This window comes from Martes martes (assembly GCF_963455335.1).
Source record: "Martes martes genome assembly, chromosome: 8".
Classification (NCBI taxonomy): Eukaryota; Metazoa; Chordata; class Mammalia; order Carnivora; family Mustelidae; genus Martes; species Martes martes.
In genome coordinates, this window is record NC_137895.1 from 8,593,830 (window position 1) to 8,621,166 (window position 27,337).

The window sequence follows — 27,337 nt, forward strand, 5'->3', positions numbered from 1 at the left end:
TTCACCTATTTAAAGTATACAATTCAATGGCTTTTAATATATTTATAGAATTGAGCAATTATTGCCACAATCCAATTTTAGAACATTTCTATCATCTCAAAAAGGAAATTTGTCCTTATTGGCAGTCACTCCCCATTTTGCCCTCCCTTCATCCACCTTTCCAGCATCAGATAATGGTTAATCCAGCACCAGATAATGGCTAATCTACTTCTGTCTCTACAGATTTGCCTGTTCTGAACATTTCATGTATAAATGAAGTCATACAGTATGTGCTGTTTGTGTTTGTCTGCTTTCCCTGAGCATAATGTTTTTTTCTTTTTTTTTTTTAATTAACATATAATGTATTATTTGTTTCAGGGGTACAGGTCTATGACTCATCAGCTTACACAATTCACAGCACTCACCACAGCACGTACCCTCCCCAGTGTCCATCACCCAGCCACCCCATCACTCCTACCCCTCTCCACTCCAGCAACCCTCAGTTTGTTTCCTCAGATTAAGTCTCTTAGGGTTTGTCTCCCTCTCTGGTTTCATCTTGTTTCATTTTTCCCTCTCTTCTCCTATGATCCTGTCTTGTTTCTCAAACTCCTCATATGAGAGAGATCATATAATAATTGTCTTTCTCTGATTGATTTAATTCACTTAGCATAATACCCTCTAACTCCAACCACGTCATTGCAAACGGCAAGTTTCATTTTTTTTTGTTTTTTTTTTTTTTTTATGGCTTCATAGTATTCCGTTGCATATATATACCACTTCTTCTTTATCAATTCATCTGCTGATGGACATCTAGGCTTTTACCATAGTTTGGATACTACTTGTATCAGCTATACCATTGCTGATATAAACATTGGGGTGAATGTGCTCTTTTGGATCACTACATTTGTATCTTTGGGGTAAATACCCAGTAGTGCAATTGCTGGGTCGTAGGGTAGCTCTATTTTCAACTTTCTGAGGAACCTCCATACTGTTTTCCAGAGTGGCTGCACCAGCCTGTATTCCCACCAACAGTGTAGGAGGGTTCCCCTTTCTCCGCATCCTTGCCAACATCTGTCATTCCCTGACGTGTTAATTTTAGCCATTCTCACTGGTGTGAGGTGATATCTCATTGTGGATTTGATTTGTATTTCCCTGATGCCGAGTGATGTTGACCAATTTTTCATGGGTCTGTTGGCTATTTGGATGTCTTCTTTGCAGTAATGTCTGCTCATGCCTTCTGCCCATTTCTTGATTGGATTATTTGTTCTTTGGGTGTTGAGTTTGATAAGTTCTTTATAGATTTTGGATTCTAGCCCTTTATCTGATATGTCATTTGCAAATATCTTCTCCCATTCTGTTGTCTTTTGGTTTTTCTGACTGCTTCTTTTGCTGTGCAAAAGCTCTTTATCTTGATGAAGTTCCAATAATTCATTTCTGCCCTTGCTGCCCTTGCCTTTGGTGACGTTTCTAGGAAGATGTTGCTGCAGATGAGGTTGAAGAGGTTGCTACCTGTGTTCTTCTCAAGGATTTGGATGGATTCCTTTCTCACATTTAGGTCTTTCAGCCATTCTGAATCTATTTTATGTGTGGTGTAAGGAAATGGTCTAGTTTCACTCGCCTGCATGTGGCTGTCCAATATTCCCAACACCATTTGTTGAAGAGACTGTCTTTTTTCCATTAGACATTCTTTCCTGCTTTGTCAAAGATTAGTTGACCATAGAGTTGAGTGTCCTTTTCTGGTCTTTCTATTCTGTTTCATTGATCTATGTGTCTGTTTTTGTCCCACTACCATACTGTCTTGATGATTATAGCTTTGTAAGAGATCTTGAAGTCTGGCATTGTGATGCCATGAGCTTTGGTTTTCTTTTTCAACATTTCTCTGGCTATTTGGGATGTTTTCTGGTTCCATACAAATTTTAGGATTATTTGTTCCATTTCTGTGAAAAAAGTTGATTGTATTTTGATAGGGATTGCATTAAATGTGTAGATTGCTCTAAGCAGCATAGACATTTTCACAGTATTTGTTCTTCCAATCACATCATCTGCAAAGAGAGTTTGACTTCTTCTTTGCTGATTCAGATGCCTTTTATTTCTTTTTGTTGTCTGATTGCTGAGGCTAGGACTTCTAGTACTATGCTGAATAGCAGTGGTGATAGTGGACATCCCTGCCATGTTCCTGACCTTTGGGGAAAAGCTTTCAGTCTTTTTTTCTCATTGAGAATGATATTTGCTGTGGGTTTATCATAGATGGCTTTGATGATAATGAGGTATGTACCCTCTGTCCCTACACTGTGAAGAGTTTTGATAAAGAAAGGATGATGTACTTCGTCAAATGCTTTTTCCACATCTATTGGGACTATCATACAGTTCTTGTTCTTTCTTTTATTAATGTATTGTATCACAATGATATAAGGAATGCCACCCCAGCTTTCTTTTGCTGTCCATTAGCATGGTAAATTGTTTTCCACCCCCTCACTTTAAATCTGGAGGTGTCTTTGAGTCTAAAATGAGTCTCTTGCAGACAGCATATCGATGGGTCTTTTTTTTTTTTTTTTTTTTTACACCCAATCTGTGTCTTTTGATTGGGGCATTTAGCCCATTTACTTTCAGGGTAACTACTAAAAGATATGAATTTAGTGCCATTGTATTGCCTGTGACTGTTACTGCATATTGTCTCTGTTCCTTTCTGGTCTATGTTACTTTTAGTCTCTCTCTTTCCTTAGAGGATCCCTTTCAATATTTCCCATAGAACTGTTTGCAAATTCTTTTAGTTTTTGTTTTTCCTGGAAGCTTTTTTTCTCTCTCTCTCTATTTTCAGTGACAGCCTAGCTGGATATAATATTCTTGGGTGCATATTTTTCTCGTTTAGTGCTCTGAATATATCATGCCAGTCCTTTCTGGCCTGCCAGGTCTCTGTGGATAGGTCTGCTGCCAATCTAATGTTTTACCATTGAGGTTACAGACCTCTTGTCCTGAGCTGCTTTCAGAATTTTCTTTTTGTCTCTGAGACTTTTAAGTTTTACTATTAGATGATGGGGTGTCGATCTATTTTTATTGATTTTAAGAGGGGTTCTCTGTGCCTCTTGGATTTTGATGTTTCCTTCCCCCAATTAGTGAAGTTCTCCTCTATAATTTGCTCCAATACACCTTCTTCCTTCTCTTTTTCTTCCTCTGGGATCCCAACTATTCTCAAATATTATTCTAATATTGTTTCATCTTATATTATCACTTATTTCTTGAATTTTCCCCTCGTGATCCAATAGTTGTTTACCTCTCTTTTTCTCAGCTTCTTTATTCTCCATCATTTGGTCTTCTATATCACTAATTCTCACTTCTGCCTCATTTATCCTAGCCATTAGAGCCTCCTTTTTTTTTTCTCTAGAAAATCTATATTTAACTTATTTGTCAAAAAATTTACAGAAATAGGGGCCCTTGGGTAGAGCCTCCACTTTTTTTTTAAGATTTTATTTTTTTATTTATGTGACAGACAGATCACAAGTAGGCAGAGAGGCAGGCAGAGAGAGAGGAGGAGGCAGACTCCCCGCTGAGCAGAGAGCCCGATGCGGGGCTCGATGCCAGGGCTCTGGGATCATGACTTGAGCCGAAGGCAGAGACTCTAACCCACTGAGCCACCCAGGTGCCCTGAGCCTCCATTTTTTATTGCACCTCATTAATAGTCTTTTTGATTTCTACTTGGTTAGATTTAAATTCTTTTATTTCTCCAGTAAGGGATTCTCTAGTATCTTCTATACTTTTTTTCCAAGCTCAGCTAGTATCTTTATAATTGTCATTCTGAACTCTAGTTCCAACATCTTACGAATGTCTGTATTGATTAGGCCTCTGGCAGTTGGTACTGCCTCTTGTTCTTTTTTTTGAGGTGAGTTTTTCTGTTTTGTCATTTTGTCCAGAGAAGAACAGATGAATGAGAGTAAAAAATGCTAAAAGGGTAACAATGACCCCAGAAAAATATATACTAAACAAATAAGAAGAGATCAAAACTGAGGGGAAAAGGAAAAAAAAAAAAAAAAGAATATGATCAGGCTGGTGAATAGAATAGAGCCACACATTAGATTTTGGGTGTATTTTAGTTTGTTAGAAGAAACTACGTCCCAAAATTTTAAAGAAAGAAAAACTTATACATATACAAAAATAAGGGTAAATATGATAAAGGAATGGAATATGACTGTAAAGATGAAAATTTAAAAAGATTTTTTAAAAAGAATTTATAAGAAGTTGGTTGCAAAAAGAAAGAAAAAAAAAAAAAGGAGAGCATGTGATCAGGCAGGAGACTAGAACAAAGCCATACAGTAGATTTAGGGTATATTTTGGTCTGTTAGAAGAAACTGCATTTCAAAATTTGAAAGAAAGAAAAAATATATATATATATACATATACAAAAAATTAAATAAAATGAAGGGATAAAATATGACTGTAAAAATGTAAAAATGAAAATTTTAAAAGATTTTCAAAAAGGGCTTGATAAGATGTTGGCTGAAAAAGGAAAGAAGAAAAAATTTTAAGAAATAGAAAAAGAAAAAATAAAATTCAAACAATTAACTTTGAAAGACTAAAGTATCATTGGAGAAAAGTCATGGATTTTATGTGCTGCATTCCCCTAGTGCTGGAGTTCTGCAGTTCCAATTCATTGGTAAACTTGGCCTTGGCTGGATGTTCTTGCTGATCTTCTGGGGGAGGGGCCTATCGCAATGATTCTCAAATGTCTTTGTCGGAGGCAGAACTGAACCGCCCTTGCGGGGCCAGGCTGTCATCTGCTTGGGTTCGCTCTTGGTAGCTTTTGTTCCCTGATCACTTTCTGTACAACTCTGGAGGACAAGAATGAAGATGGAGGCCTCCCAAACTCTGGCCCCAGAAGAATCAAGAGCTTGGGGCCCCCATCTTCAGTGAACCCTCAGAGAAAAGCAGTCAATCACTCCTGTCTCCCTGGTCTCTGGCAGAACTCTGTGCTCACCCAGCCTGTGACCAATCGTTTCTATCTCTGGCACATGGCCCCATTTGGAGTCTCCAAACCCAGCAGATTCCTGTGGTGTGCTTCCGTGCCACGCCTCCCTGGGGGAGGCAGGGGAGTCTCCCTGGATCTGCCACTTGTTGGGTCCGAGTTGTAGTGGCCTGACTGGGCTTCAGATCATGGTTTATGCAAACCCCAAGCTGAGCCCCCTCCTTGGCTCTGATACTTGGGAGGTATCCCCGCTTACCCGCTCTGATACTTGGGAGCTCTGCCACAGCCCCGGTCTTTCTGTGACCCCGAGGGTCCTGAGACCACACTGTCCCAGCAAGGATTCCACTCTCTGCTTAGCCACCAGAGCAACATCCCTCTGTGGAGCAGACTTCTGAAAGTTTCGATCTTGTGCTCTGCTGCTCTGTCACTTGCCAGGAGCCAGCAGATGGAGTCCACCGCCACCCCCCTCCCCCCGCCATGGTCTATCTTCGCCGTGGATTCACTTCTCTGCACATCCTACCTTCCAGAAAGTGGTCGCTTTTCTGTTCATAGAGTTGCTGCTGTTCTTTTCTTCGATATCCCGTTGAGTTTGTAGGTGTTCAGAATGGTTTGATAAGTATCTAGCTGAATTCCTGGGACCAGACGAAATTTAGGTCTCCTAGTCTTCCACCATTTTGCTCCTCCAGCATAATGCTTTCAAGTTTCATCTTTGTTGTAGCATGTATCAGTACTTCATTCTGTTTTATTGCTGAATACTATCCTGTTATATGGATAAACCATTTTGCTTATCTATAGTATCAGCTGATGGACATTTGGATTATTTCCACTTTTTTGCTATTACGAATAATGCTGTTATAAACATCTGTGTACAAATTTCTGTGTGGACACATGTTTTCATTTCCCTTGGGTGAATACCCAGGAGTGGAATTGCTGGGTCATATGATAACTTTATGTTCAACTTTTTGAAGGACTACCAAACTGTTTCTCAAACCAGCTGCACCATTTTCCATTTCTACTAGGAGTGTCTAAGCGTTCTAATTTTTCCACATCCTCACCCACACTTGTTATTATCAGTCCCTTTGATAGTAGCCATCTTAGCAGGTGTGAAGTGGTATGTCACTTTGGTTTTGGTTTATAGTTCCCTAATGGGTAATGATGTTGAGCATTTCTTTATGGGCTTATTGGGCATTTATCTATCTTCTTTGGATAAATGTCTTCCAATTCCTTGCTCATTTTTAAAATTTTTTTTTTCCTATTATAGAGCTTTGAGAGTTTTTAATAGATTCTAGATACAAGTCTTTATTCAGGTAGATACTTTTCATGTATTTTCTCCCAGTCTGTGGCTTATTTTTTCATTCTCATTAGCAGCATCTTTCAAAGGGCAGAAGTTCTTAATTTTTATGTAGAACAATTTATCAAATTTTATTTATTTTAAAAATATTTTTTTAAGATTTATTTACTTATTTTATATATATATTTTTTTAGTATATGTGCTGCCGAAGCGAGCACTACTTATTTTATATTTTTAAAAACATTTTGTTTATTTATTTAACAGAAAGAGAGACAGCGAGAGAGGGAACACAAGCAGGGGAGTGGGAGAGGGAGAAGCAGGCTTCCCGCTGAGCAGGGAGCCTGATGTGGGCCTCGATCCCAGGACCCCGGGATCATGACCTGAGCCGAAGGCAGACACTTAACCAACTGAGCCACCCAGATGCCCCTATTTACTTATTTTGGAGAGAGAGCAGGGAGGGGCAGAGGAAGAGAGAAACTTCAGCAGACTCCATGGTGAGTGTAGAGCCCAACACAGGGCTGGACACCATGACCCCGAAAGCACAAACTGAGTTGATGAAGATTTGGATGCTTAACCGACTAAGCCCCCCAGCAGCCCCCCAATGATTTTACTTTTAAGTTATCTCTATACCCAACATGGGGCTCAAACCTACAGGAGTCACATACTTTATGACTGAGCCAGTCAGGAGCCCCAGACAATTTATCAATTTTTAAAATTTAATGGTTGTGCTTTTGCTGTGGTATCTAAGAAATCTTTGCCTAATCATAGATTTGTCTCTTCCATTTTCTACTGGAAGCATTATAGTTCTAAGTTTTACACTTAGATCTAAGATCCATTTTCAGTTAATTTTTATATATGCTATGAGGTCTAGACCTGTGTTAATTTTTTTTGCATATGGATATCCAATTGCTCTAATACCATTTGTTGAAAAATTTCTCCACTGAATTGCCTCCACAAAATTGCCTTTTTCAAAGATCATTTGTTCATATATGTGTGGGTCTATGCCAGAACCTCTCTTCTGTTTCACTGATATAATTTGTCTATCTTTTTCTCAATACCACAGGGTCTTGATTATTGTAGCTTTTCCCCCTCCATTTATTTCTTTTTAAAATTAACCTATAATGTATTATTTGTTTCAGGGGTACAGGTCTATGATTCATCAGTTTTATACAATTCACAATGCATGATTATTGTAGCTTTATAAAAAGTTCTGTAATCAGGTAGTATTAGCTCTCCAACTCTGTTCTACTCAAAAGCTGTTTTGATTATCATTATAAGTTGAATAGTGTCCCCCCCACCAACCCAAAAAGATGTTGGAGTCCTAACCTCCAATATTTCAGAATGTGACTATTTAAAGATGGGGTCTTTACAGAGGTAATCATAAAGTTATTAGAGCAGGCTCCAATCCAATCTGACTGGTATTTTATAAATAAGGGGAAATTTGGACACAAAGACAGACATGCATGCAGGAAGAAAGCCACAGGAAGACTGGCTTATGCTGCAACAAGTCAAGAACCTAGAAGCCAGAAGCTAGGAGAGAGGCCTGGAAAAGACCCTTCCCTAGTCCCTTCACATGGAACAAGGCCCTGTCAACACCCTGATCTTGGACTTCTGGTCTCCCAAACTGTGAGACAGTATGCTTCTGTTGTTTAAGCCATTCGGTTTGTGGTACTTTGTTAGAGCAGCCCTAGAAAACTAATACAGCTGTTCTAGGTCCTGTGCATTTCCATATGGATTTATAAGTCAGCCTTTTCACTTATACAAAAAAAAAAGGCTGCTAAGATATTTTTTTTTAAAGATTTTATTTATTTATTTGACAGACAGAGATCACAAGTAGGCAGAGAGGCAGGCAGAGAGAGAGGAGGAAGCAGGCTCCCCGCTGAGCAGAGAGCCCGATGTGGGGCTCGATCCCGGGACCCCGGGATCATGACCTGAGCTGAAGGCAGAGGCTTTAACCCACTGAGCCACCCAGGCGCCCCACTGCTAAGATTCTGATAGGGATTGAACTGACTCTATAGATCAACTTGGGGAGAAACAACATCTAAACAATATTGAATCTTCTGACCTATAAACAGGTATATCTCCCCATTTATTCAAGTTGACTTTATTTTCTCTCAGCAATGTTTTGTGGTTTCCAGTGTATGTACAATGCTGAATAGAAGGGGGGACAGCAGACATGCTGTTCTTCGTCTTAGAAATAAATCATTCAGGGGTGCCTGGGTGGCTTAGTGGGCTAAAGCCTCTGCGTTCCGCTCAGGTCCTGATCCCAGGGTCCTGGGATCGAACCCATGTCGGGTTCCCTGCTTGGCAGGGAGCCTGCTTCCTCCTCTCTCTCTCTGCCTGCCTCTCTGCCTACTTGTGATCTCTATCTGTCAAATTAATAAATAAAATCTTAAAAAAAAAAAGAAATAAATCATTCAGTCTTTCACCATTAAGTTTAATTGTAGCATTTTCATAAAAGCCCTTTATTAGGTCAAACAGTTCCTTTCTATTCCTAGTTTGCTAACAGTTTTTTTAATCAGGAATGGATGTGACCCTTTGTCAAATGCTTTTTCTGTATCTACTGAGTTGATCATATGTTTTTTTGTTTTTAATTTGTGAACATGATGAATTACATAGTGATTGATTTCTGAAGGCTCAACCAGCCCTGCATTCCTGGGAAAAATCCCACCTGGCCTTGTATTTTTTTTTCTTTTAAGATTTTATTTATTTATTTGACAGAGAGAAAGAGATCACAAGTAGGCAGAGAGGCAGGCAGGGAGAGAGGGGGAAGCAGGCTCCCTGCTGAGCAGAGAGCCCGATGTGGGGCTTGATGCCAGGACTCTGGGATCATGACCTGAGCCGAAGGCAGAGGCCCAACCCACTGAGCCACCGAGGCGCCCCCTGGCCATGTATTATCAGATGCTCAAACTTTGTTTAGAATTGTAGCACCCACTTCATGAGAGGGCCTATTCTTTTTTTTTTTTTTAAGATTTTATTTATTTATTTATTTATTTGACAGAGAGAAATCACAAGTAGGCAGAGAGGCAGGTAGAGAGAGAGGGGGAAGCAGGCTCCCCGCTGAGCAGAGAGCCCAATGTGGGGCTCGATCCCAGGACCCCGAGATCATGACCTGAGCTGAAGGCAGAGGCTTAAGCCACTGAGCCACCAGGTGCCCCGAGACAGCCTATTCTGTAATTTTCTTTTCTTGCAATAACTTTGGTCTTGATATCAAAGTAATGCTGACCTCAGAGAAGGAGTGGGGAAGTATCCCCTTCTCTTCAAGCGAGATTAAGCTATTTAACATGTAACATAGGAACCTTAGGATAGTATTCTTCCATCTCCCCGCTCCTGGCCTTTAGGCTGCTGTCAGTGTACAATACACACCTATAAACCTACATTGCATGTGTATGACTTTTATTCAAACAATCAGTTCTCCTTTAAAGAGACCTAAGTAATAGGTCTTCTGTATCTACTCATGTCATTTCCATTTCCTGAGCTCTTCATTTCTCTGCATAGATTTGTATTTCCATCTGGGATCCCCTTCCTTCTCCGTTCCACATTTCCCACAGTAAGGAAGGGTATGCTGACAATGAATTATTTCAGCTTTTGTGTGTCTGAAACAGACTTTATTTTGCCTTCGTTCCTGAAAGAAATTTCACTGATTACAAAATTTAAGGTCAACAGTTTTTCTTTCAGCACTTTATAGACCACTGTCGATGTCTTCTTTGCATTGTTTCCAAAGACAAATTCTTATCTCTGTTCCTCTGTTAACATAAGTGTCTTTTGTCCTCTGGTTTTCAGATTTTCTCTATCACTGGTTTTGAGTAATTTGATCATGACATGCTTTAGTGTGGTTTTATTCATGTTTCAGGAATATTTAACTTCTTGGATCTCTGGGTTTAGAGTTTTTATCAAATTTGGGACTGTTATTTCTTAGATTTTTTTTTTTTTCTGTCCCCTTCCCGCTTCTTCAGAGATTACAATTACATGTATATTACATTCCCGGAAGTTGTCTACAGAATGCTTATCATCTTTCCATATTTTGCTTTTTACTCTTTTTTGCTCTGTGTGTTTTGTGCCGGATATTTTCTATTAGTATGATTTTAAATTCTCTAGTGTTTTATTCTGCAATGTCTAATCTGCCACTAATCTCATCCAGTATATTTTTCATCTCAGATTTTATAGTTTCCAACTCAAGAAATCTGATTTGAGTCTTCTTAAAAAATATCTTTCATTTCTTTATGTGATTTTTTGAATATTAAAATACAGTTATAATAAGTATTTTGATACTCCTGTCTGCTAATTTTAATCTCTGTCAGTTGTGGGTTGACTTCAATTAATTGATTTTTTTTTCCTTTCACTATGGTGTGTATTTTCCTGGTTTTTAGATGTCTGATAATCTTTGCTTAGATACCAGAAATTGTAGGGGCTCCTGGGTGGCTCAGTGGATTAGGCTGCTGCCTTTGGCTCAGGTCATGATCTCAGGGTCCTGGGATCGAGCCCCACATCGGGCTCTCTGCTCAGCAGGGAGTCTGCTTCCCCCTCTATCTCTGCCTGACTCTCTGCCTACTTGTGGTCTCTCTCTCTCTGTCAAATAAATAAATAAATAAAATCTTAAAAAAAAAAAAAAGATACCAGACATTGTAGATTTTACTTCGTTGACTACTGAATATTCTGGATTCCTATAAATATTTTTGAGCTTTGTTCTGGGACACCGTTAGACTACTTTGAAATAGTCTGCTCCTTTTGTGTCTTGCATTTAGGATTTTCTAGGCTGCACCAAAGTAGTCTTTAGTTCAGGGCTAATCATTCCCTACCAATGAGGTGAGGACTCTGTTAGTACCACTACTGAGGGCTCTACCTAATGGTCCATGAGTTATGAGGTTTTCCAGGGTGTAGAAAGAGGCAATATTATGGGCATTGTTTCTTTTGAGCCTCTTGGATGGGTCTCCCTACCCTGCCCCAGCCATGAACAGTCTCCTCATATGCATGTGCCCCAAAGTATTCTGCTGAATACTCAGAATGAACCCCCCACAGATCTCTAGAGTTCTGTGTGTAAGTCTTCCCTCTATTCTGGCCAGACCTCTAGGAGTCTTAGTCTCTCTAAGACGTCAGCAAGGCTGCCTCAACTGAGAGGGTCCATTGGGCTCTGCCTCGGCTCTTCTTCCTTGATCTGTAGGCTCTCTCAAGCCAGTATGCTGGGGTAGTCAGAGGACTCACCTTATTTGTTTTCCATTTCTCAGTGATCACTGCTCTTCATTACCTAAAGTCCAATGTTTTTTAAACTGCTGTTTCAGATATATAGATTATTTTTTGTCTATTTTTAAGTGGTTATCTCCAGTAGGAAGGTGAATTCTGTCCCTGACACTCCATCTTGTCCAGTAGCAGAAGTCTCAATAGCTTTAAAAAATTGTTTTATTAAATAAATTTATTATTTATTATTTATTAAAATAAAAAAATATTTTAGGAGCACCTGACTGGCTCAGTTGGTAGAGCACATGACTCTTGATCTTGGGGTTTTAAGTTCAAGCCCCACGGTGGGTGTAGAGATTATTTAAAAATAAAATCTCATACAAAATTGTGCTATTTTAACCATTTTTAAGTATCCAGTTCAGGGTTGCACTGGCGTGCAACCATCACCACCACACATCTCCAGAATGTTTTCCATCTTCCCAAACTATACTTTCCATTCCCCTCTCCCTTCAGCCCCTGGCAATCAGGTCAGTACTCTCTGTTTCTATGAATTTGACCACTCCAGGTCAAATTTTTGCGAGTGACTTATTTCACTAAGCATAATGTCTTCAAGGTTGACGCATGTTGATATACCACTTCTCATTTATACATTAATCTGTCAGTGGACACTAGGTTGGTTCTATTTCTTGGCCACTGTGAATAAGGTAGCTATGAACATAGGTATGCAAATATCTGATAGAGTCCCTGTTTTCAATTTTATCTTCTTGTTTTTTAACTAAGTTTTTAATTTTAATTGCAATATAGCTAACATACAGTGTTATATTAGTTTTAGGTGTACAGTATAGTGATTTAACAAATCTATACATTATCAGTGTTCATCTTGCTTCTTTTTTTAAAGATTTTATTTATTTGTCAGAGAAAGAGAGAGAGAGCGAGCATGTACAAGCAAGGGGAGTGGCAGGCAGAGGGAGAAGCAGGCTCCCCACTGAGAAAGAAGCCTGATATGGGACTCAATCCCAGGGCCCTGGGATCATGACCTAACTGAAGACAGAAGTTTAACCCACTGAGCCACCCAGGTATCTCCCTGCTTTCAATTTTTTTTTTTTTAAAGATTTTGTTTATTTATTTATTTGACAGACAGAGATCCCAAGTAGGCAGAGAGGCAGGCAGAGAGAGAAGGGGAAGCAGGCTCCCCAATAAGCAGAGAGCCCGATGCGGGGCTCGATCCCAGGACCCTGGGATCATGACCTGAGCTGAAGGCAGGGGCTTTAACCCACTGAGCCACCCAGGCGCCCCTCCCTGCTTCCAATTCGTAATGATTTTTTTATTACTAAGTGGAATATCCTTTCCACTTACTGTTCCTATTCTCTTCGTCCTCTAAGTAACAGTTCTCACAGTAGCCATCTTCCAAAAAAAACACCCTTTTGAAAAATCTCCTCTGCCTTATGCTGGACTACACTCTCCATTTCTTTTCTTCTCTCTCATCTAATCTTAGAGCCTTTGAATTACATCTTTGATATAGAAAGCTTTTTTCTCATATCATTACATGAAAGTTTCCTTCACAGCATTTAGGCTAGCTCAAGTGCATCTCCTTAAACAGAACGCAGCTAAAAGAGATGCATGTCAGGGTTGTCAGTTCAAGCCCCAGAATGGGCTCCACACTGTGCATGGAGCCTACCTTAAAAAAAAAAAAAAAAAAAAAAAAAGTCTAATTTTTAAACTTAGTACTACTTCATTGAACAAACATAATTTGTTTATTCATTCACCTGTTGATGGACAATTAAGTTCTATCTGGTTTGGGGCTATTACAAATAAAGCTACCATGAATGTTCTCACTTATTTTTGCGAACATATGCAGTCGTGTGCACTGGGTATACACCAAGAAGTGGAATGTCTGGGTTATAAGTTAGGCCTATGTTTAGCTGTTTTTTAAAAATTTTATTTATTCATTTATTTGAGAGAGAGAGAGAGAGCGAACATGGGAGAAGAGGGACAAGTAGACTCCATGTTGAGCACAGAGCCTGAGGCAGGGCTCCCTCCCATGACCTGAGATCATGACCTGAGCCAAAACCAAGAGTCCAGTGCTCAACTGACTGAGACACCTGAGCACCCCATATATTCAACTTTAAAGGTTCATTTATTTATTTAAATTTGAGAGAGAGAGAGAGTGCGCAAGCAGGAGGAGGAGCAGGGGTTAGAGAGAGAGAATCTTCAAGCAGACTCCCCACTGAGCATAGAGCCCAATGTGGGGCTCAGTCCCAGGACCCCAAGATCATGACCTGAGCCAAAATCAAGAGTTGGACACTCAACCAACTGAGCCACCCAGGGCTCCTGTTTAACTTTATTACAGACTTGAGAAACAGTTTCTAAAGTAGTTGTATCATTTATACTCTCTCTAACAATGTGTGAGAGCTCCAGTTGCTGCATGTTCTTGCCATACATGGTATGTTCAGTCTTTTAAACTTTGGTGAGTATGTAATAATAGCACATTAGTTTTTGGTTTTTTTAAGATTTATTTATTTCAGGTGGGGGAGGGGCAGAGGGAGCGGAATAGCGAGTCCCAAGAAGACTCCAAGCTGAGGGCAGAGCCCAATGTTGGGATTATCTCATGACCCTGAGATCATGACTTGAGACAAAACCAAGAGCTGGATGCTTAAACCAACTGCGCCACCCCAATATCACGTTTAATTTGCATTTCCCTCATAAATAATGTTGAAAACCTACTTTTGCAGCCATTTGTGTACCTTATTTTGTGAAATAACTATGTCTTTTATACATATTTTTCAGTTGTTTGATCATTCTTACTGATTTCTAGGAATTCTATATATATATTCTAGATATGAGACCTTTATTAGATAAATGTATTGCAAGTAGCTTTTCCACATTCTTAATGCTGTCAGCATATTAGCAGATGTTTAAATTTTTTAAATGAAATTCAACTGAACAACTGTTCTTTTTTATGGCTCATCCTTTTTGCAATCTACCTAATGTCACAGAGACATCTCTCTCTTTTTTTACTGCTCCCCCCACCCCCACTGAGACATCTCTTACATTGTTTTCCAAAAGCTTTACAGTTTTAGCCCTCACATTTAGGTCCTTGATCCATCTCAAATTAGCTTTTCTGTATGGTGTGTGGCATAACAATCATGGCTCAAGTATTTCCATACGGTTATCTGGTTGCTCTGGAACCGTTTACTGAAAGATCTTCCTTTCCCTCATTGAATTACACTAGTCTTTTGAAAAACCCTTTTTAAAATTCTAGGTTTAAAAGAAAAATTGTACAACTACAGGATGGGCAAGACCAGTGTAACAGCAGCATACTGGATAATGCGGCTGACTTTTCTGACATAGAAGCACTTCCCCCTTAGCAACAGAACCTACCAATTTTAGCTAACACATATTCCAACATCATTTGAAGTTTATTGTGGTCATGTCATTAAATTCTGGTCAAAGAAATATAAAAGCACAGTTGAATGTACAACCTTCATAAAGTCTTTCAAGGTAAGTGACAAGTTCTCTCTTTTTTGCTAGATGGAATACAAATGTGAAGGTTGGGGCCAGAGAGAAAACAGAATTTTCTCTTTTTATAAATTAGGGAAATTTTTTAAGATGTGGAAAAAAAAGAGTAAAATAGCAAACACACCCATGTAACCACCACTCAGATTTAACATACTTGCTTTATCATATTTGCTTCAGATTTCTCCCTCTTTTTTAAAGAAATAAAAATACAGATACAGTGAACAGTTGAGGCCCTCTGTGTAGCCAGCCCTTTTCAAACTCAATCTTTTTCCTCCCTTCCCAGATGCAACTCTACTCGGAAGCTTGTGTATGTCTTACCTTTCAGAGACAACTTTAAAGAATGTACTGGTTCTGCTGCCTCTGAGTGCTCCTTAGTTCAGCTGTGATCCGTGCACTACTGGCTTAGGGGTCACCTGGGGCACTTGGAAAATATAGAGATCCCAGGTTCCCAACCCCTGAGGTTCTGTTTCAGTAAGTTCCAGGGTGGGCCTGGTCACCTCCATCTTAGTATTACTTTATTATACTTTTTTTTCACTTACATTTAAAAAAACATGCCAGGCACAAATCAAAGCCACAATGAGATAGCATTTCATATCCACTAGAATAAAAAAATACATAAAATAACAAATTGGTGTGGATATGGACAAATTAGAACCCTCATATACTTCTAGTGGGAATATAAAGTGGTACAGGCATTTGGAAAACAGTCTGGCAAGTTCTTCAAAAACTAAAACACAAAGTTATCATATGACCTGGCAATTCCACTCCTGCTTATTCACCCAAGAGAAATGAAGGCATGTGTCTGCACAAAACCATGTAAGGAATGTTCACAGAAGCATTATTTGTATGCACAAAGCACCCACTCTCCTTGTATGCATTCTCCTACACCTTTCTAGGAAGTTTTTCTGATGTAAGTAAACAGAATTGATGACTCTGCAGAGAACTTCTTCGGGATGGACTGAACTTAGCATGGACTTTGGAGTCAGACCTGGAATCCAATCCAATTTGTTTGCCAGCTATGGAAACAAATCAGAAAAATACCTATCCTGCATAGTTTCTTTCCCAGTCTGCTCTTAAAATACCAAAGCCATAAAATCTTTTTATAATTTGCTAAATCAGATTCGGGCTCAGGTAGAGATACCCCAAACTTAAAGAAGCAAAAGACTTGGGATGCCTGGGTGGCTCAGTCGGTTAATCATCTGAATCTTGATTTCAGCTCAGGTCATGATCTCAGGGTGGTGAGATCGAGAGCCACATGAGGCTCCACAATGGGCTTGGAGCCTACTTAAGATTCTTTCTCTCTCTCCCCCTTTCTCCCTCCCCCTTCACTGCCCCACCACACTCGCTCTCTTTCTTCCTAAAGGAAAAAAAAAAAAAAAAAAAGGCAAAAGACTTAGTCTAAATCATCTCATTTAACTCTCTGATGTAAAGCCAATCAACAGATCACTTTATTCTTTGTAGATAAAGACTATGTTTATTCACTTATTACCTCTGATAACAATAAAGAGAACACTATAGCTAAAATGTTTGCCTCCTGATTATTTTTTTATTTATGGTAATTAACAAAGACACATGGGCAGTTAACTTCATAGCTGTAATTCTTTTTTTTTAAGATTTTTTATTTATTTATTTGAGAGCGAGACAGAGAGAGAGAGCATAAGAGGGGAGAAGGTCAGAGGGTGAAGCAGACTCCCCGTGGAGCTGGAGGCTGATGTGGGACTCGATCCCGGAACTCCGGGATCATGACCTGAGCTGAAGGCAGTTGCTTAACCAACTGAGCCACCCAGGTGCCCCCATAGCTATAATTCTTAAACTCTAGAGCTTATTTCTTTTTATTGTCTTATTATAAAACGCTCAACTATACAAAGAAGTACAGAGAATGAGATAACAAACACTCAACTGCTCAGTTTTATGATAATTTTTACTATGCTTGCCAGATTTCACTTAAAAAATAAACATTCCAAGCCTATAGCTGCATAATCCCTACAACTAGTAAGCTAACACCAACTCGTTTAGAATATCAACCTAAATTATACTCAATGTAAAGTGAGAAACAGCTGTGGAGTTGAAATTAAAAATTCTGATCCATCCTTGGTAAGAAATAAAGTGGAAGATTTTATCAGCATTGACTGGAGACTGTCCCAGGAGTGCTGGCTGTTGCCTCCTGCTTCATACGTCCTTTCATGAGATCTACTTCCTTGTCTATGGTCCCTGCCACCTGACTCCGAGAACTCAAGAACTAATGGAAATCAGGCCACAGGCTAGGTTGGGCCAATTAGATTCTCTTTCTTTAGAGAATGAGTGTCAAGATGCAGATATGCTAGTGTATCCTCTATATTAACACTGGTTGTTAGGAGAACAAATCATAAAGTAAAATTTAGCACATCTCACCTCCATGCTTCAGAAATCTCTTGCCTGTTCTTTCTTTCTTTTTTTTTTTTTAAAGATTTTATTTATTTATTTGACAGACAGACATCACAAGCAGGCAGAGAGGCAGGCAGAGAGAAAGGGAAGCAGGCTCCCTGCTGAGCAGAGAGCCCGGTGTGGGGCTCCATCCCAGGACCCCGGGATCATGACCTGAGCCGAAGGCAGAGGTTTTAACCCACTGAGCCACCCAGGTGCCCCTCTTGCCTGTTCTTAATGCTCCTTAGCCCAAGATAATCTTAGATAATGGTCTCCATCATTCCCTCCTCTTCAGCAAGCACCAACACTCTAATCACTATTAAAGACGACCTCAAATTTTCTCCTCGTCCTCCTGCTGAGAGGTGGAATCTGTTTCTCTTCCCCTTGAATCTGGGGTAGCCCCGGGACTGGCTTTAATTCACTAGAAGGTGGGGAAAGGAAAGCAGTTTGACTTCTAAGGCTGCAGCTTCTGCATGCCTGCAGTACTCCTTCTTGGATCCCTGTGGCCATGCCGTGAGAAACCCAAGCCATGTACAGAGGTCACATGGAGGAGATCCTTGAGGCTCAGGTCGACAGCCTCAAGCTGAACTGCCAGCCGCCAGCCCGTGAGTGAGCCATTTTGTATGCTCCTGGCCAGTTGGGGCTCCAGATGACTGTAGCCCCTGCCAATACCACTTCGGAGCAGAACTGCCCTATAGATCTCAGTGAATCACAGATCATGAGAGATAATCAAAAGCCGTGGTGGTGATTACATATACACACATATATATATTCCTCTATTATTAATATCTTATCTCAGTACCTTTGTCACAATTAATGAACCAATACTGATGCATTATGATTACCTAAAATCCATACTTTACTCAGATTTTCTTAGTTCTTACTAACATTCCTATTCTATTCCAGGATCTCATCTGGGACATTGTATTACATTTAGTCATGATGTCACCTTAGGCTCCTTTTGGCTATGAGTTTCTCAACATATCTTGTTTTCCCTTGACAGTTTTGAGGGTAGTCTTGGTCGGATATTTTGCAGGACATTCCTCTACCAGGATCTGTCTGATGTTTTTCTCATGATCAGAAGGGGAAAATGGGCTTTGACAAAGAAGACCACCGAAGTAAGGTGCCACTTCAGCCCATCACATCAAGGGTACATACTGTAAACATGACTCATCCCATTGATGTAGACCTTGACCATCTGTGTGAAGCCACATTTAAGGAAGGGGGAGTTAGGTTCGCATTTTTGAGAGTGAACTATATAAATTATTTGGAATTCTTCTGGCCAAGAGATTGTGACAGTAGTTTTAAACCACTAATTTGTTGTGTGGTTTAATACGTAGCAAGATATCTGAAATCCACTCAAAGCTTTTCACCATCTCCTGTTAGACATGCCCATTTATATATGCGACACTTGCTTCACTCTGCTACAATGCCTTTCCCACCTCCACTCACCCACTCACCAACCAACCAACCAATAAAAATGAACAAAAACCCCTTATCTTTCCAACAAAACTCAAGTGTTACCTCCTCTGTCATGAAGCTTCCAATGAGAAGGAACTCTTTGCTTTGACCTAGCTCCTAATACCACACAGTTAACACCACTATCATTGCCCTTATGGTACGGTTACCTCCCTCGACTAGACTACAAGTTCCCACCATGCAGAGACCCTGCCTTATGTAACTTTGCATGCCATACTTGGGATCATCAGTACATACTAGGTGCCCCGTAAGTGTTCGTGAACTAAGTAACTGACTGACTGACTATGAAGGTGTATTTTTTTTTTATAATACCACAATTTAAAAGAATAAAAGAGACATAAATAAATAAATAAACAGCGATAGTCCAGGATGTGTCAGTAAGTCCCACAGTTCCATGTGCAACAGCTAGACCAGGCACTAAGAAAACAGATCGCTGCATTCAGGGAGTCAAAGCCACATATAACAGACAAAACAGTATCTGTTTTCAGATCAGTGTGACGACACAGGCACATAAATACTAAATAAATTAGATCACACGAGTCTCTTTCTACGGGAAATGAAGGCCAATGAAGTCCATATTCTTGCCTTTGGATTTCCTGATATGTCATCAGAAACTTTTTACAGAACATAATTTTCATATTTAACTTCTAAAGTGTGGAACAATGAGACAGATTCATGGGTAACTGTGTTAGTGCTATTCAATTTTCTCTTTTATGTCCACAGCAGGGAAATTAAATAAGCCCTGAAGTGGTCCTTGGGAAAAATATAAGGAATAGTCACTGTGTCTCCGAAGGATTCAAGGGCTTCTGAAGTTTTACATTAATACTAACTCTGTCAACTTGTCTTCCTTCGGTATTTACAATAGCGGCTTTCACTAGAACAGCAGAATGCTCTGCAAGAAAGTGATTAGGTCATACAAAACTGCATTCTAGTGACCAGGGGAAAAAAGCCCTCCCACAGGGAGGACCAGTAGCACTGGCAGCAGCAAAAGGACACCCCTCAGGAAGGTCTAGGGCAGCAGACTGGGCACTGTCCAGGACACAGCGTGAGATATCCTTGGAGTGCCCAGTAAGGACGAGGGACAACTTTGAAAGGAGACATCAAGGTGACACTGAGGGTCCCATTTGACCAGGCAGAGAAAGATCCCAGGGAGAGTCAGGACATGGAGCCGGATATAGAGATACACATAAGCACACAGATAACAATTTATATACCGGGTTTGACAATGGTTAACATTCATTCGCGCCTGAGCCTGAAAACCCAAACCTAACAAATTACCATTTAAAAATTTATAATAAAAAATGTCTGAAAATTATTATAATGTCTCTGTGCAGCAGGAATAAGCGACAGGTTTTTTACTTTTTACCTTACACACTTCTGACTCATTTTAATTTCTTAAAATAAGAATATAGAGCTTGCACAATAAAATATTAAAAGATAAAGGGCTACCATTGCACAAATGAAGCATACAGTTCTCCAGGAGTTCAGTAAAATTTGTTTTAAATTGGTCATGGAGCATAACAAAAATGGCTATCAAGAAGAAAAAAAAATCTTCTCAACCTTAGGTTAGATTTTAATTTAAATCAAGCTAGTTTCTAAATTCACCTAAAACAAAACACCCACTCTACTCATCCACTGCCTGTTTTTAATTTCTACCCAAAGTGTTTGCATCTTTAGTAGTTCACTGACCTTGGAACTGCTTTCTTCCGACACTTCTCCCTCATTGGTTTGCATGGGAACAGACTCTGTGCAAAACTCTGCAGAAACACACAAATACTGCCTAAAAGAGGGAAGAAGAGAGAAAAAAAGAAATTCAGCACACACGTCTTTGGTAAGAAGGGAAGGAGAGAGTTAAGGCAATTTTCCCCCACCTTAGGGGAGGATAGTTAGGAAAGGCTGACGACATTGGGATATTAAACAGTTCTAGATTTCTTTCTTCTTTTTTCTTGATTTTTGGCAGAGGTGACAGTGAAAATCTTCAGTAATTCCTGCAGTGCAATCGGTGACCTGAAAGGATGCCCACCTCTGTAAAGCAGTGGGCCAGTCGTTAGGCTGCAGCCAGTCATACTGCCTGCATATTACAATAAGCCACTGGAACTGGCTGGGTTTCCTGGGTTTGTAATTTATGTTCAATATTCGTGGGATATTTTATAACGTAAATTATGGTACATGCTAATGGTAGATCCTACTTTTTAAAGAGGATTTGCTTAATAAGCTAAATATCAGTTAATTTATTTTTACACGAGAACAGGCTGTCCTAGGGCAAAACAATAAAAAGTAGTAATGTTTCCTCTAAGAATAAAATGAGTCAAGTTAGTTAAAATTTTATGAATTAAAATGTACCAAAAGGAAACTAAGAAAAGCGTATGTAACATCCAAATTGTCATTCAATATGGAATTCCGGAGGAACAATTACTCAAATTGACACAAAACAAATCTCCATTACATTACAGGTGACCAATGTTTAAAAACCCTTCTAATACTTAAAAGGTTCATACCTACAGAATATAAAAGCTAGGATGTGTGTGTGCAGAGAATTTCTTTATAAACGCAGCAGCCTAGAGGTCTGGTGTGGGAGTGTCTCCTCATCTGTTGAGCGGGAAAGGAGAACCGAGTATCTACCGTGCTCACCTAATGAGGTTTCTTGGGAATCATGCGTATTTATGTGCCATGAAATGTCAAATTGGTACAGTGGGCGCTCTGTTAATCGTACACTCGCTCCAGATGAATTAACACTGCCCGTTCCCTGCGTGAAACAGATGCTCACAGCAAGGGAAACAGGCTTTCTCTTGCTGGTTTTGCCCCTCATCCTTTTATGAGAGTTGTGCAAAAATAAACTTGCTCTTTCTATGAAAATTAAATTGACAGCACCGGAAAAAGTCCATAAGCTACCTAGAAGGATGTTATTTGCAAATTGCTTCACCAACGTCCTTAAGTTTCATTCTGCTTTACAGATGTAGAGACCGTATTTCTTAAATGATGCATTATATGGACAGTGGACAGAGAAAGACACCCCAATGATTTCTGTGCCCGTCCCATTTGAATGTGCTGGGAAAGAGGAACCCTCCTTCACCCCTCCTGAGGCTTCCCTCCTGGCTCCTGTCCATCTGCACAAGTTCCACCCCGGAGGATCCTTTCTGAATGGTGAGATCAGGAGAAACGAGGCATGTCAGCTCAGCCCTTGTCTCTTCCTTTTGGAAGCCAGCTGTCCCCAGGGAGCACGCACTTTCCTCCGCTCTAAACGCAGGCCCCTCACAATTATCTGGCACGAGGTAAGCCTGTTGAATATTGAGTTCAGTGCTAGGCATTTCACTTGCCTACAGATATAAGCCACATTCTCCAATATTTAGCTTTATTAGTAACCGAGATGGTATTTTGGTCTTTCAAATGCCCTACTCTTTTATCTTATTTCTTACTTGGTATAGTACTCAGTCAAGGGAAAAAGACTGGTATTTATTGAGTCTCTCAAAGCTCCTAATATCTGGTACATTAGACTAAAGTTTTGATAAATACACATGAAGGGAAATTTGGGGAGTGAATGCATGTGGAATTTCTGTTTGTTTTTTTTTAAGATTTTTTATTTATTTATTTGACAGATAGCACAAGTAGACAGAGTGGCAGGCAGAGGTAGGGAGAGAGAGAAGCAGGCCCTCCTCTGAGCAAGGAGCCCGATGCGGGGCTCCATCCCAGGACCCCTGGAATCATGACCTGAGCTGAAGGCAGCTGCTCAACCAACTGAGCCACCCAGGCGCACGCATGTGGAATTTCTAAGGCTTCTGTTAGGGCAGGACTTTGGGCCTTAGTCTTTTTAACCAGGGGGCAACATGTTTTAATCTTGCAGAGGTTTACATGAGGCCACCGGAGTTTTTGCTGTCATACACCAGCTTTACACTATTGAGGCCAAATTAGAAGTTTATAAACCACAGGCCACATTGTATTTTGATATTAGTGATGACTGTAGTTATGGTAACTCTGTCTTCAGGTAAGTGGCTGTTTCTATAGAGACAAGACTGAATACTCCAGGCACACAAGCCTTGGCAAAGGCTTGGGGGCTTTGCTGGCAACAGCAAGGAAAGAAGCCACAGTCTGGTGGTGGCGGTACTGAGGCTCATCTACATGTCAGCTGTGCAAGTGGCCTCAGCATACATCGGCCACTCTGGCCCAGCAAGCAAATGCCAGCCGTGCTGGCCTCAGCAAAGGGAACAGGGCATTAGCAGGCTTGGTTGGCTTCAAAGTACAGAAGGCTGCTGGCTGACCTTGAATTATGCAGGCACAGCTTTTCCTAAGCAGGCATGGCTGAGGCAAAGATTAGACTGCAGGGAAAAGAGACTGTTTTCATACAGGCTCTTCAGATATTAATGAGTGGAACAATTATTTGCTGCACATAAGCTGCAAGGCAGCTGAACGTCAAACAGCACATGTGCTGCAAAACCGGTGAAGTTCTACGTTTAAATTGTTCGTGCTCGGCTTACACGGGCAGTCCGAAGGCGAAACGGAAATTGAAGAGTTGTCTCACTATACTCATAGAAGGCAGGGAGGCAGGGAACTTACGGAGGAAGGGAAGGAACTTGGTAACTGGGGCCACCACTACTATAAATCTCTAAATATTGCAAAAAGAAGGTGATACTTCAAGGATTAATTTTTAAAGCAGAAGACTGTACACTGGCTGCGTTTTTTCGAGATTTTTCCAAATCGGGTGGAAGTGTCCAAGTCGTGGATTCTGCACACTGGCATGGGTAACTGGATACCCTGGAGAGCCCCAAACCAAGAGGACCTCACCCATCCTCCCTCCCTCAGACACCAAGGTGGCAAGACTGAGTACAGCGTTCTGAGAACATACTTTTATCAGAAATTACTGCTCATGGGCAGGAGGCAGGCTTACTTTCTGAATCTGGTGGCTATGGGGACAGTGCTCAAACAACTTTGTTTAGTATTGGAGTTCGTATAATTTATGTGCTGTGCTGATCCATTTTAGGATCTCCTGCGGGGCAAAATCTATTTTTTCTATCAATTTTGCCCAAGAAAATACCCAAGAGAAGAGTGGTAGTGGGGGTCTGTCCTCTTGAAAGTGGGAGCAGGACTGTCCTGAGATGTCCCCCTGCCTCCCAGAGGGGAGGGATACAGCTGATGTTGACCTGGATTACTACTTAAGACCCATGTGCTAGGAGACAAGAGCCATTGTGTGTTAGGGGAGGAAAACTTGCCCGCTCTCGACATTTCCTTCCACGTGAGGCAATATCCCTTTACTACTATTGGCCTTATACTCCTGACACATGCTGTCAGGGTGAAGTGTCTTGTTTGGTCAGTGAGTCCGGAAGGAGAAACTGGGCCTGCATAGTCCAGCACCCCCCTAGGCCCTTCCTGTGGGAGCACCTGTTCTGCTCTGCTCCTTCCTTTTCCTAGGAGGCAGAGGTCTGTCCGTGACTAGTCCTGCTGGGTGAGGAAGCCTGCTGAGTTTCAGAGCTGAGTATGAGAAAGCGGACTTGCTGTTAGACACAAGCTGGTTCTATGTCAACTTGAATAGTAATAAAAGTGAAAATCTGTTCTCCACCTGCCTTACTCCTTTATCTTATGTCTGTGGTTCAGAATTTGCTCAGGGGAGAGAACGTTTTTTATCAGGTCCTCTTCAATTCCAGGTTATATATGGAATGTCTTCTCTTCAGAATTAAGTTTTCTGTCTCCGTCTTATCTTCCCAATTATTCCATTACCATTGGATACAAATAGCAGACTTTTACTTTATAAACTTTTCAACTGTTTTTAGCTACTCCCCAAACACACACTATCCCCCACTTCACTCAGGCAAACCTTCTCTCCACTCTCTCCACACAATTTGCTAATTTAATTTCTTTCTAAAAAAATTTTAATTTAGGGGCGCCTGGGTGGCTCAGTGAGTTAAGCCTCTGCCTTTGGCTCTGGTCATGATCTCAGGGTCCTGGGATCGAGCCCCGCATCGGGCTCTCTGCTCAGCAGGGAGCCTTCCCCACCCCCACTGCCTACCTCTTTGCCTACTTGTGATCTCTGTCAAATAAATAAATAAAATCTTTAAAAAATTTTTAAATTTAAATTCATTTTAATTCACATATACTGTATTATTAGTTTTATATTTAATTTCTATCTATGCAGTCCATGCCCCATTTGAAAGCCCTTCCCCTCACCATCAATCCACATCTCTCTCCTTCCAATATCCAGTAAATTTTTATTTCTAAAAATCTTTCCTGATTAATACCATATAGTCTACCTACTTACTATACATCATATCATACCTATTTTCCTATTTGTCCTTTCTTTATAATTTGCCCTCATTTTTCTTGTGTGTGGTTTTGGAACTAATCTTACTTTTTTTTTAAAGATTTTATTTATTTATTTGAGAGACAGATCACAAGTAGGCAGAGAGGCAGGCAGAGAGAGGTGGGGGGAAGCAGGCTCCCTGCTGAGCAGAGAGCCCGGTGCGGGGCTCGATCCCAGGATTATGACCCGAGACGAAGGCAGAGGCTTTAACCCACTGAGCCACCCAGGCGCCCCTATTCTTACTTTTTCTAAAGGAGTTTCTTGAAAAAAGTTTGATGACATTCCTGTGAAACCACAGCTTATAGTTTTGTCTACATTGTGAATTTTACTGTCCTTCTGACAAAATGGAAAGAGAATGAAGTAGGCCATGCAAAAGTATGAGGTTGAGCTCGGGGTTCCACCTGGGAAGCGACAAAGGGACCAGTGTATTGGTGCTAAGAGAGTGATGAAAAAGTCAAGGCAAAGCCCACTTCTGTGAACACTCACTGGAGGGTCGAACAAGTGGCAGTAAAGCTGTCAAAGATGACGTGACAACACGAGCATCTCATTTCTGCTCTGGCACATGATGTCATCTCAGAGCTGTCACCAGCCTGCCATATGTGGTAAGTGACTGGCAGTCTTGACCTGGCAGTGCTTTAGCACACACGGAACGGGACTTAACAAATGTTAACAACAAACATGAGTAAAATCGTACATCACACCGCATCCAGGCTAGGTCTCCTCTCCAAGGTGGCAAATGTATTCCCATCTTTCAAGTTCTCCAGGATCTAGCCCTCACTTGTCTCTCCCGTGTTATCGGCCAGACCTCGTTTTCCCTTTGCTCCAGTCATAATGAACTGCTTACAAGTTTCACAAATATGCCAGATTATTTCCGGGTTCCATTTTTTTTTTTTAAGATTTTATTTATTTATTTGACAGACAGAGATCACAAGTAGGCAGAGAGGCAGGCAGAGAGAGAGGGGGAAGCAGGCTCCCCGCTGAGCAGAGAGCCTGATGTGGGGCTCGATCCCAGGACCCTGAGATCATGACCTGAGCCGAAGGCAGAGGTTTCAACCCACTGAGCCACCCAGGTGCCCCTCCGGGTTCCATGTTTTTGTTCATACTACTCCTTCTGCCTTTCCCTCCCCTGGTACTGACGGAGAACACCCTCCTCTCATCATTCAAGACTCAGCTTTTCAAAAGTATTTCCTGATCCATCTCTGTGCAAAACTGGTGAGTCCTTCCTCTGTGTCCCCCGAGGATCTTACTGGAATTCTATTATACGACCTGTGACACTCTACTGACTTTACTTGCTTACACAGATGTCTCCCTTATGACACCGTCAACTCTTTGCCACCGGACACTAGATCTCATTAATGTCTGTATTCATAGTTTACTTAAAACTGTATACCTGGAATGTAATAGTCAATAAATTTCTATATAGGAAGGACTGAATTAATCAACTAAAGTCCTTTTTATTTAAACTGCAATTTGAAATTGTATCAGTTCAATAGCTACTTCCTGGGTCCCTACCATACACCCAATGGTGCTCAGCCGGAGAGCTACAGGAGAACGAGCTTTGGCTTTGAAGGGGCAGAGTCATTCATAATTCTTTGTCAGTTATTAGCTATGTAATCCTGGGTACTTAATGCTCTAATCTTCATTATTTTCATCCATAAAACTGGTCAGGAGGAGGTGTTATAAGGATTAAATGAAGTAACATATGCACAGCACTCGGCAAGGTGTCTGGGAGCAGCCAACACACACTAAAGTTAGTTCCTTTCCAAGAAGTCTCAAAGGGTTTATAGACTAGCAAAGGAGACAGAGACAAATAAATATCTAATATAAAATACTGACTACTGTATCATGGTCATAGTAATGGTGTACCTAGAATACAGATGAGAAAGAAGTTCTGCCAAGGTGGACTAGAAGAGGGGACAACAGAAAAGATACGAGAAAGAGCAGTGGATAGCTTCTCCCCTCTTCCAAACTCCAGGCAAAGAGAAAAGCGTCCACCAAGGCACAAAGCCGAGAAAAAGAACTATGTATTTGGGAAATAGAAAATGGCCCAGTAGGGCTTACAACAGATAGGGGGCACTAGAAAAGCAGCCAGAAGCACTGATGGGAATTAGGTTCTCAAGCAGTTTGTAGGATGGCAGCTGTAGCAACTGAAAGCCACGAGAGCTGCTGGAGCAAAGGAGTGACATACATACAAATACATCATTCTGAGAGCTGGTCCTGGCAGTAATGTGGACGACAGACTGGA

The 27,337-nt window shown here is 40.8% G+C and overlaps 1 protein-coding gene across 3 annotated transcripts in view; it reads right to left on the reverse strand.

The window, feature by feature from the left end:
• Positions 1-27,337, reverse strand: part of TNRC6B (trinucleotide repeat containing adaptor 6B) — a 247,289-nt gene that overhangs the window by 156,804 nt on the left and 63,148 nt on the right. For 2 of the 3 annotated variants that reach the window (XM_080811162.1, XM_080811163.1), the window contains exon 3: positions 20,493-20,583. The exons of the other annotated variant lie outside the window; for it this stretch is intronic. In XM_080811162.1, the coding sequence (XP_080667288.1) occupies positions 20,493-20,583 (91 nt within the window). The remainder of the gene's footprint in view (positions 1-20,492; positions 20,584-27,337) is intronic. 3 annotated transcript variants of the gene reach the window in all.